The 12,151-nt window shown below is 43.2% G+C and overlaps 1 protein-coding gene across 2 annotated transcripts in view; it reads left to right on the top strand.

Annotated features, from left to right (window-relative positions):
• Nucleotides 1–12,151, top strand: part of OLFM2 (olfactomedin 2) — a 514,357-nt gene that overhangs the window by 392,415 nt on the left and 109,791 nt on the right. For both annotated transcript variants that reach the window (XM_075346476.1, XM_075346475.1), the window contains exon 4: nt 23–242. In XM_075346476.1, the coding sequence (XP_075202591.1) occupies nt 23–242 (220 nt within the window). The remainder of the gene's footprint in view (nt 1–22; nt 243–12,151) is intronic.

Genomic DNA, 12,151 nt, shown 5'->3' with positions numbered 1-12,151 from the left:
ATCGTTATTGTCTTTTTCTTAGGAGCTAAAGGATAAAATGAAGCAGCTGTTACCTCTTATCCCTGTTCTTGACCAATATAAGTCAGACACTAAGATGATCGTCCAGTTAAAAGAGGAGGTGAGAAACCTCTCCAATGTCCTGCTTCTGATACAAGAGGAGATGGGGGCCTACGATTACGAGGAACTGCAGCAGAGGGTCATGATTTTGGAGGCCAGGTTGCATGCTTGTATGCAGAAACTGGGTATGTATGATCCTTTATATTAGCCTTTTTAGTATCCCCAAAGTTTATTTTCATATTGTCTATTTGAAGTGTTGAGTTAAAGGAGTGATGGTAATACGCTTCACCATAAAACTGCATATATTATTAGAGAGCTCTCTGAGATCTGATGAGCCTGGTGTATTTATGTTGAGAGTGTCAGAAGTGAAGTATAAATCCTTATGAAATGTTACGTTCAAGCTCCTCCCTGATTGACATCCTCAGTGTCCCTCCTCCCTGCAGCTGTGGTGCACTACAAGCTGCAGCTACAGCTGTTAGGCTGGGCTGACTACACTTGGACTCATGAGATGCCTCACACTATAACTGTTATGGATTTGCAAAGTTAGTACACCATTGTATTATGATCTCATGCGTTTTAAAATGTGTGCAGCTTGTATTGTGAAATCTGGTTACAGATCCACTTTGATGTTGAGAACGCTTCTCTGCTCTCGATATTCTTCGGAACGTTATGGAGAGTATCTCTGGCTCTGGAGGATCTGTCGTGTTCTGTATTATGCAGATTATGTGATGCTTAATTTCCTCTGTTGAGCTGCAGCCGGAAGGTAGAACACATGCTGCCATCTTTCTCTACAGATTACAGTCGATCATTGGTGTCTCATAAAGAAATGTTGTGATCAGCTTGTTAACATAGGTCACTTTTACCAAAAAGTGATTGTCCAAGGTCTTTAAATGGGTATTTCCATCTCCAAGATCCTATCCCAATATGTGGTAGGTCTAATAATAATTGTCACGCTGTACAAAGGGCTAGTAAGACATAGTACAGGATATTCCACACTAGGTGGCAGCAGAGTAGTGAAGGAGAGTCAAAGTAACACTGGAACAGAAAGGAGGCTGAAGTACAGCAGAGTAACTTCAGCAGGCAGTTCACAGGCGAACCACCAGGGGGCAATAGAGTAGTCAAGCAGTCAGGGTCAAGCCTGGAAAGTCAAGTCACTGCAAAGGGAGGATCAATATCAGGTCAGAAAACAGAATCAAAGACGGATGCCGGAAGATGAGGTATGGAGAGGGAAACACAAAGGGCACAGGGAACAGAAGACAAGACCAGAGAGTGATGAGACACAAACACGGGAAGGAAGATGAACCAGGATGGGTAAACAACTGACAGGAGTGGGTAGTCATGGACTGGGACAGATGGAAGAACGGGGGAGGGTAAAAGTCAGGACATGGTAACAAGGAGTCAGATCAAACAGGAAATCTCACCAGAGCCTGTCAAAGGCTGCAGAGCAAAACTATAACCAGCACAGGAATGCAAATGCGGTGACCAGATATAGTGTCACCTGAAACCAGAACAAGGCTGATGGGAGTTAACCCTTGACATGACCAGGACAGGTCTGGGAAACTCTGGAGCAGGGAATACCGGTACTGGATCATGACAAAAATATTAGCAAATACCTCCAATAAAAAATGTAGTAATGTTCTACTTATTACCTATGTCGCTTTCCTCATGTCAAGTGGAGGAGAAAAATAATTCAGCTCCCACAGCAATAGTATGGATTAACATTTCGGACTTCTTAAGTTAAAACCATATTTTCATTGGCACAATTAAAGCCATAGGATGTCGCTGGCCAACGTGTTTTTCGAGTAATTGTTGTTCTTACTCTAAAGGGCACTTTATACGCTGCGATATCGCTATCAATATTGCTAGCGAGCATACCCCCCCAGTCGGTTGTATGTCACGGGCAAATCGCTGCCCGTGGCGCACAACATCGCTTACACCTGTCACACGGACTTGCCTGTCCTGCGACGTCGCTCTGGCCGGCGATCCGCCTCCTTTCTAAGGGGGCGGTTCGTGCGGCGTCACAGCGACATCACACGGCAGCCGTCCAATAGAAGCAGAGGGGCGGAGATGAGCGAGCGTAATATCCCGCCCAGCTCCTTCCTTCCTCATTGCTGGTGGACGCAGTTAAGGAGATGTTTGCTGTTCCTGCGGTGTCACATATAGCGATGTGCGGCATGCACCACCAACGATATTATGAAAAGGAGCGACATGTCATCGATCAACGATTTTTGACATTTTTGCGATCGTTGATCGCCGCTCCTAGCTGTTACCCGCTGCGATGTCGCTAACAACGCCGGATTTGCGTCACAAATACCGTGACCCCAACGATATATCGGTAGCGATGTCGCAGCGTGTAAAGCACCCTTAAGAGTAACAGCAACAATTACTCGAAACACGTTGGCCAGCGGCATCCTATGGTTTGAAATCATTTTATTGGAACGCGTTTCAAGCAATTGTTTCTCTTACTCTAAGGCGGGCTTTACACGTTGCGACAACGCAGCCAATATATCGTCAGGGTCACGTCATAAGTGACGCACATCCGGTGCGTCCTACCGTGTAAATACTACCTGCAACGATGAACAAGCGCAAAAGTGCCAAAAATCGCTGATCTGTGTCACGTCGTTCATTTCCATAATGTCGCTCCTGCTGCTCATACGATGTTGTTTGTCATTCCTGCAGCACCACACATCGCTGTGTGTGAAGCCGCAGGAACGACAAACATCTCCTTACCTGCGTCCAGCAGAAATGCGGAAGGAAGAAGGTGGGCAGGATGTTATGTCCCGCTCATCTCCGCCCCTCCGCTTCTGTTGGCCGGCCGCTTAGTCACGTGACTTAGTGACGTCACGGTGACGTCGCTGTGACGCTGAACGCACCTCCCCCTTGAAGGAGGGATTGTTCGGCGGTCACAGCAATGTCGACGATCAGGTATGTGCGTGTGAAGCTGCCGTACCGATTATGTTCGCTACGGCAGCAAACACCAGATATCGCATGTACGACGGGGGCGGGTGCTATCGCTCTCGACATCGCTAGCAATTGCTAGCGATGTCGCAATGTGTAAAGCCCACCTAAGAGTGGTGGTTTTAACTTGAGAAGTCTGAAGTGTCAATCCATACTATTACTGCGGGAGCCCGATTTTTTTTCTCCTCCACTTGATTACTTTGCCTGTATCAGGAACTTCCGCACCCTTGGCTGTATCACTCATTCGAATATACTGTGGACTGGTGAGCTGACGACTTTTTCTTTTTTCTTGCTTCCCTCATATGCAGGGCATTGCAGTAGCTTAGCAAAAATAGACAGTTACAGTTTTAAATGCTAAAGCATGCAAACCATGAATGTACTGTAAGAATATAAGAATATAGACTTGCATTACTGCTTAAGGAAATGTAGGAATAATTGAGATATTTAGCATACAAAAATGGCCATTTCTACATCTGCCCAGTAACCTCGTCAAGGCGTACCTTGTATACTGGGTACCTACTCTAACGCCTCTCTCTAGGTTAAAAACCTTATTACTGCTTACAGAAATGTAGGAAAAATTGAGATATTTAGCATACAAAAATAACCATTTCTACCTCTGCCCAGTAGCCACGTCAAGGCATGCCTTGTATACTCAGTACCTACTCTAACGCCTCTCTCTGGGTTAAAAATCTCCTATGTATGGGCAAGGAGGAACCTGCTACTACTGAATAAAATCACCTGTGGCTATTTGGGTATGTCTGCACAGTCAGAGGGCATGACTCCATAATCTAGACAGAAAAACTGATGGCACTCCCTGAACATGTACAAAACCAAACATGACATATAATGACAAAAAAGTAGCTTAGGTATCCATTGTTATGACCACGAGTACGAGAAACATGGCTATCTCAGGAGAACTACATTACATTTCTAATTTGAGGTATTTGCAAATATTATTATTATTATTATTATTATTATTAATAAACCTACTAAATAATGAGATAGGATCTTGGAGATGGAAATACCCCTTCTAAATTCCACTCCCACATGCGCATAGGAAGCTCTCCAACCCACTACGGGCAGCACAGTTTTAGGTGGGGACCTCAAATCCCACTTTTGCTTGGGTCGGTGACAGCTGAAACTGTAACTAAAAAATTATGATAGTCAGAAAGAATGATAGAAAGATATTGAGTGGAACCAAATGTGTCACTCAATGCGTGCGCAACAGTGAGAAGATTTGGAAGCTCTCCACACAAGATTGTGTTGCTGGGTAGGGACGTTCTGTCTCCATCTACCTCCTCATTTGGGCAGAATGCTCATTAGAAGCCACCAGCTCTGATTCTTCATCTAATGTAAGAAACCTGTAATTTCCTGTAAGTGAAAATTTAATTGGTGTGACTAGACCGGTATGGATGTAAAAGGCGCAGTAAATGACTTGATGGCATATTCCTGAGAAATAACCCAGTTCTTCAAAGCTTTAACGAGCCACTTCAGCCACTCAAAAATTGCCTTATTAACTCAAAGTATACTTCTCATTTAAGGTAAAATGTACGAGTTTATTCACTACTCTTCTATTTTCCATTGATTAATCAATTTCAGTTCCTCCGGTGCTCCTGTTTCAGGCGAGGGCTATGTACACCGTGACGTTGGCTGCATAACTTTGAGTCACATTCAAGTTTTGTAACCGATGAATATGTGGGATTTTTCTGTGTCTTGATGTTGTTTTCCAGTTGAGTGACTATTTTAGGGAGGGATTTGCCTTTTGGTTGTTAATAACGTGCAATTTAGGATCTGCAAATCCCAAACTTTTTACCAAGTCTATGCTGGTACAGAGAAATACAACTTGGAATCTGTGATATATATATAGAAAAAAAATCAAGTGGCACTCACCATTCTAAAAGAATATTCTTTATATTTCAGTATTTAAAATCAATGCAGGAGAGCACAGGAGGCAGAGGATGGCAGCCGTTTCGCTTCACAATGAGCTTCAACCTGGAGGTGGGGACCTGTTGAAGCTCATTGGACAGTGAAACAGCTGTCGTCCGATATAATTCAGATATTAATTTGAGCAAATCTGTTGAATTTGAATTTCGGCGCATATGCTCATCTTTAGTCAATAGTGTGGAGACACGTGGGTCAGTGGGTGCTCTCGTCCGCTGGCCCAGCCATCTTTAGAAAGACCACATGGACCAGGGCTCATCCCAACTGAACGCCCAATCTCCTTACCCATGGGCAGAACACTACTTAGACAACAGAGGGTGAGGGAACCACTATAATTAGACTTTATTGGATCCCCAACAGTCAAAGGCTTATAACACAAAACGATGCAAATCACACAATGTAACATGCAACAGAGTCTCACCATTCTCCTGGATCACCAGAGATTAAAATGTTCATGCCTTCGGAACTTCTAGAGCCAGATACCCCAAACCAGCAGTACCCTGCTTTTTGCAGGCACCCACCGGGAACAGGATCCTGTTAGGCGTAGGAAGCGTCATGAGCACAGCAAAGTCTGTAGCCAGATAACCGACTTGTCCCAACCTGTGTTTCTTCCAGCCAAATCTTAGCAGCCTTGGTGGTGCTCCTGCACAATATAATCCAGTTTCTGATCCCCTAACCAATGCCAAAGTGCCAAGGCTGGTTAAAAGACTTCCAGCCAGCACTGAAACCCCTAGATTGAAGCCATGTAGCAAAAGAACCCCTGGTAACTTAAGCAATCCCTTTTTTTATCTCCCAAGCACTCATCCCATGGTATTGTGGTCTTACCGGATTGGTGGAATAAGGCGGTGCTTGTCACGCTGTACAAAGGCTAGTAATACATAGTCCAGCGTAATCCCCAATAGGTGGCAGCAGAGTAGTGAAGTAGAGACAAGCAAACACTGTAATGAAAAGGCAGCTGAAGTACAGCAGAGTGACTTCAGCAGGCAGTTAACAGGCGAACCACCAGGGGCAAAAGAGTAGTCAGCCAGTCAGGGTCTAAAGCCAGGAAAGTCAAGTAACTGCAAAGGGAGGGAGGATCAATATCAAAGTCAGAAAACAGAACTGAGTCGGAAGCCAGGAGATCAGGTATACAGAGGGAAACACAAACAACAGACAGGAGAGGGAAGTCAGGGACCGGGAAAGGCAGACGAACGGTGAAGGGTCAAAGTCAGGACACAGTAGCAGGGAGGCAGAACAGATCGTGAACACTCACCAGAACCAGTATACAAGCTGCAAGGCAGAAATATTACTGGCACTGACCCATAGGTAGAAAGGCAATATATAGCATCCTGGGATCCAGAACGAAGCAAGGGAAGTTAACCCCTGACATGATCAGGCCAAAGCTGGGTGTACCCAGCAGCAGGGAAAAGCTGGCCTGGATCGTGACAGTGCAGTTATTGGGGGGCATTCCAATCCACATAGTTAATTCTCCTGTATAATTCTCCTCTGAGTGAAGTAGACAGAGAGGTTGAGGGAATTTATTTTAAATTAGCAATACACAACCTCAGACAATGGAAGGCTCCAATGAGGCTGGCGGAAAACAATGACTTAATAACAACGAGTTGCCACAGAAAAGGGATCCATGTCTGATCAAATTAAGAACATTAACCCCTGACAGACATTGAACAGGGCTGTCTCTTCACAAATATACCTCATAAATTTAGTAGTTCTCAAAAAGAAAAGTAAAAAGCAATATATATGCAGTATGATTTATTAAATAAAGCCATTAGAAGGTGGAGCATAACTGAGAATCTGTGTGTCAAGCTCTACCCCCTCAGGAATCCCTCCGTAATATTTTTTTCTGAAGTGAGGATTTATCTTATGGTACATTCTGACTAATAGGTTGACTCATATAAGGTCTTGCATTAGACACAACTCTGTATGTATACTGTATGTTTTGCTTTTGGAGTGCACTTAACTTATTGAGCATAAAAGGTTAATGATGTCTTTGGCACACTGAGGGTATGGATACCTGAAGCCTTTTGATATGGATTTGCTTGCTTCAAAATCCACATCTCAAACTGCTTCAAATCTTCTTTGATCTGGTTTCTGAAGCAGATCCTCTTCAGTTCACCTCAAAGAAACTCATCGTGAACATAGTCCTATTGCTTCTAAATGTTGTCTGGAATGGGGCCCAGCAACTATTATATCCCTCTAAAATATAAGGAGACAGGACTGAAAGTTTTTATAAACCACAAGTATAAATAAATTAGCAGGAAAACAATGTTATACAGCTATGTGTGTGGTAGAAAAGATTTTCTATGGGAACATAAGATGGATGGAGCTTAGCGTACAAGCTCACTAATAGAGCACTCTGGAAAACAGATGTCTGCCAATGATTTGAGGTGAGTAGACCCGTGAATGTTTGGCCGGACTGTAGTTGAAGGTTTGTTTCGGGATCTAGACTTGACCTGAACTTGGTCCCACACCCTGAACCCCATATAAGTCAAATGGGATCTGAACTAACGGGTTTGACTCTAGTAACAAGTATAATGGAAGTCAATCATTGGGGAGTTCGACTCTTAGCCCACATACAGCCAGCCATTAGGAGAGCATTTCAGGGGAGGGAGGGTTTATTTTTGTTTTGTTTTTTACACACAGCATCCAAAAATGTTGTTTTCCCAGTGAGAGCCATTCAGAGACTGCAAGTGGCTCTCACTGAATGAGCACCGAGTCTACCTGAGCACAACGATACTTGATCGAGTGGTTAGCAGATGAACAACACCGAAACTCAGACACAGACTTTTTTAAAAACCCATGGTTGGGTTTGAGCCCTAGACCAGTATTTGGTACAAACCCCAACCTTTACAGTTCAGGTTCAATCATCTCTACCAATGATATTCTTGCTTGAGAAAATCTTAAAAAGCCCAATTTTTCATAGAAAAATTAAGATTTCTGTTGACCTTCTGCTGTCAAGTGTGAAAACACAGCAGTACAAATCCCTTTGTTCCTTAATAGAGAAACATTGGAGAACAGAAGTTGACGTTGTCCAAGTAAAGTTCCTTGGTGAACCCTCTATCATTATAGAGTATATATGTCAAATACAATGTCAGCTTTATATTTACTTTCTTTGTGCTGGACCTTTGATCTTGTCTGTGTGGAGCATTTTCTGGTACTCTGATAGAGCACTCTGACCTCAGACATTGGTGGTTAAGGTAATGTCCAGCCACCAATTAAAATATTGCTAAAAATTGGTATAAAATAGCAAAATGTATAATACTCGAGTTACTAAACCCTTGCCCCTCATGTTTCGGCACTTTCATTGTTTCTCCTAGTATCTGTTTTTCTTGATCCATAAATGAAATGTCAGCCCAATATGTTACCGATGAAACTAATGGCTGGTTACAGCCACTACCTGGGTGGTGGTGGAGAAAAGTCAACACTTCACTTAATAATTGGCTGCTGCGGTCAACTTTTGTTTTGACATAGCATCTTTAGATCTGGAAAAAATACAGATCATTGGAGATGGATGTAGAGGTGAGTGAACCCGAGGTTCAGTTTTTGAACTGAATACCAACTTTAAAAAACAGAATTCGGGTTCAGAGTTCGGGTGCTTTATGTGCGAACTTCACTCACGCGAGCAACACTGTGCTCAGGTACACTTAATTACTATTTGCGAAAGGCAACTAAACCCCTAAACTAAAGTGTTTTAGTTGCTTTTGGCAAATAGTAATCTAGATTAGCCCTACGCTGACTTATGAACTATTTGTTAAGACAGGTACGCTTGGTGCTGAGTCCTGTGCGAGCCGCTTGCAGCGTTTGAATGGTGCACAGCAGAATCGGACTGGCTACTGGAGAAACCACCAGTCATACCAGGCCTGGTTACGGTTATGTGCATTGAACTCCGGAGCTCTCACCTGAGCTCTAGAGTGCAGCCAGGACTGAACTCAGGGTATGCGGGACTGAACCGCAGGTGCCGACTCATTCCCCAATGATTGTTCATGTCACAGCTGCGGACAGGCCGGGCTGAAGTTCAGAGCTCAGGTGATAGCTTTGGAGTTCAGTCCAGCCTGTCCGCAGCTGTCATGAACTTAACCGCAACCGCCGGGGAATCAGTCGGCTCTCGCGGACGAGTTCTGCAAACCCTGAGTTCAGTCCAGGCTGCACTCCAGAGCTTAGGTGAGAGCTCCAGAGTTCAGTGCATTTAACTACAGCCAGGCCTGGTATTACTGGCGGTTCCTCGGTAGCCAGTCCGACACTGGTGCACACTGGGGGTAACAACACTGTGATCACATGGAGTATGCAACAAAAAAATAATTTGAGAAAGGCTGCTAACTGCCCCCGGAAGTGATCTACTTATGGCTGACTGTATGTGGGCAGAGACTTAAACTACCAATCAGTGATTTCAGACCAGACTTGGACTAAATTCGAACCGATAGAGGTTGGGTTCAATTGCTACCAGCGAACTGAACCTTCAAAGGTTCGCTCATTTCTAGGTGGAGAAACATTGGGATGGGGATGCTGATGAACTGGAAAGATGATTATTTCTACTTTTGGCTTTTAAACCTATCTTGAAAAAAATTGTGTGGCTGGACAACGTCTTTAGCTTCAGTCACAGATGTTGTGACTGACCTTACCACTATCGTGTCCAGGCTTCCTGATTCCCAGCCAACCTCGGTTTAACCTGGTCGGTTGATGTGGTTCTACACAATTTGTGAACTTTGCACCCAATCATTGACCACATCGGTGACCCCGATGGTGTTGACACATCACAACTAAAGACTGTGATTGGTTATAATAGTCACATATGATATCAAACAGCATCACTGGATCTGGAAAAACCGAGACTGGCGGGAACCAAGGAAGTGTTGGAACAGGAGCAGCAGGGAATTGGTAAGGTGTTGGTTTAGATGACTGGACAATTCCTTTAATTATAGTCTTCAGTTTTGTCCGTGATCAAGTCTTAAAATAAGTCAAATATTCATTAGCAAAACGCAGACGTGATGTATTCTGCCCTCTCGGTGTCAAGCTAACAAAATTAGATCCTGTGTTAAACAGATTCTGTCGAGCCGTTGTTCGTACCTATCAGACCGTTTTATATTCACATCCAGTGATTGTTACTTTCTCAAATAAAAAGCTCAGGTCAAGCTCCACAAAAGCCCTTTTTTAGCAGCAATTCAGAAAAACATCAAATATTAATATGATAAAATTAGATTATTTTTTTATGCGCTACCCAGCTGGAAATAAACCCACTAGAGCAAGGGCTGAGTTAATTGGGAGGCAGAAACACAAATAATATGATTTCAATGTTGGAGCATTTAAAAACCAGCATAATAATTGGTTTTATATATGAGACCATTCCAGGGGTCACGGGTTACCGTTGACGGTGCCGGGTCGAGAGAGAACATTAGTCATTTATAAAGCACCACAATTTTTTAGGGCTCGGAGATATAAAATGCATAAAGTAATAGCCCGGTAGATGGAACTATAACTGGTTATTGCTGAGGTGTTGATGCCGAGTGCAGGAAATTACTTTAAATACTCAAGGGTAATGTATAATTAAATTCCTGTGAACATGTGTTCATAAACCGTGAATTCACATGTTGGTGCTTGGAGTTCTAATTTCAACATTTCACTGTTCATTAGGAAGATATACTGATTTATCCATGTTTTTGAGATATACGACATAGACCCTTTTAGTACCCCTCCCTAGTAGTCTTGTAGTCTCAGGAGAAGTTGGCTGACTCAACGAAGAATAAAGCAATCGGGGAAATACTGTCACAGCCGGGGATAGAAGCTATACATGCTATATAGCACAATACAAAACAATGGGAAAAGGAAAGGAATGCCATATCACTAGGGAAAGGGGGAACTGGTGAACCCTTACAATAACCTGCAGCTCACCCTCACTGCCCTCACCAACCCTATACAGGCTCCACACCTGTCGCAGAGCAAGAATACTTCACCCTAGGCAAACCCTAATATGGGCCATAAGGATGGCAGATATGAGCGCTTGTCAACACCAGTAATGCTATGGGAGACAAAAGGAAACAATCCAGGAGAAACACAAATGCTACCACCTGAGCCCATCAAAAATCTTCATAAATAGTCACCATTGTGAATATATATATGAAATTCCCTAACTGTTGCAGGCTAAAAATACCAAGACAAGAAATTGTGGCCAAGACAAAGAAACTCATAAAATATCAAATTTTTATTATAGAATGACATCATAAAAAAAAATATTAAATACATAAAAAAATGCATAAAAAAAGATGACGGGGAATGTCCCAATGTGGCAACCACCTCTACAAAAGTGAGAGAACTAGCAAAAATTGACTTTCTACTCCTGAAGGCCAATGCAATAGAATAAAATACAGAGAACAGGGAGGATAGCTGAAATATCTACAGGGGGTTACTGACAAATGATATATGGTGGTTTTAATAATTTAAATGTGCAAATGCTCAAAGAACCCATTGTTATATGGAAAGCAATCCTTCTGTGAAGCAAGTGGAAGAAAGCCAGGAGTTAAATAATGAATACTCAGTAAATAAATTGCATTTCCTAAGGGGAGGATTCACAGATGTAGTGTGTTGCCTCCCCCAATGCGTTTTTGTCTGCTAAAGACTTCCTCAGGGGGCGTGTTCATGTAGATAGCCCATGTAGATAGCCATGTAGATAGCCAAAGTCAAATACTTATCTTAGGAGCAGCTACCATAGAAGTTTCTGGAACAAGAGGAGACAACTACTGCAGACCACAGCCAGGAACAACTATAAACTGCACCCAAACCACCCCAGGGTAAGGTTTATAAAGGAAGTCAGAGGCTGGCAACTGAGAGGAAAAAGTGACAGTTTCCCAGGGTCATAGAGTTCGCTGCTGCAGAAACAGGGAACTGTCAGATAACAACACGTGCTGTCAATCTTTGGGATTTTCCAATACTCGATGCCAGTGGATTGCCAGCCAGCTCTGACACCTCCATGACAGGCCGTGACACATCCATGACAAATACATCATGATTGGTACAAGGGAAAGGTTTGCCAGTTGGCCATTGCAACTGATTAGATTACATCTTGACTCACTTGCATTGGGCTCTCTCAATGGACCCTCTATAGTTATTCATATGTATATTGGTAATATAGTCCCCATCATCTCAAGATTATAGGTTTTAGCCAAAACTAATGATGCAAGATACTACACATTAAAGAGCAAATTTG

Source organism: Anomaloglossus baeobatrachus, chromosome 4 (assembly GCF_048569485.1).
Source record: "Anomaloglossus baeobatrachus isolate aAnoBae1 chromosome 4, aAnoBae1.hap1, whole genome shotgun sequence".
In the NCBI taxonomy this organism is placed as follows: domain Eukaryota; kingdom Metazoa; phylum Chordata; class Amphibia; order Anura; family Aromobatidae; genus Anomaloglossus; species Anomaloglossus baeobatrachus.
The sequence above is the reverse complement of the archived record's forward strand: the minus strand, read 5'-3'. Positions and strand labels throughout refer to the sequence as shown.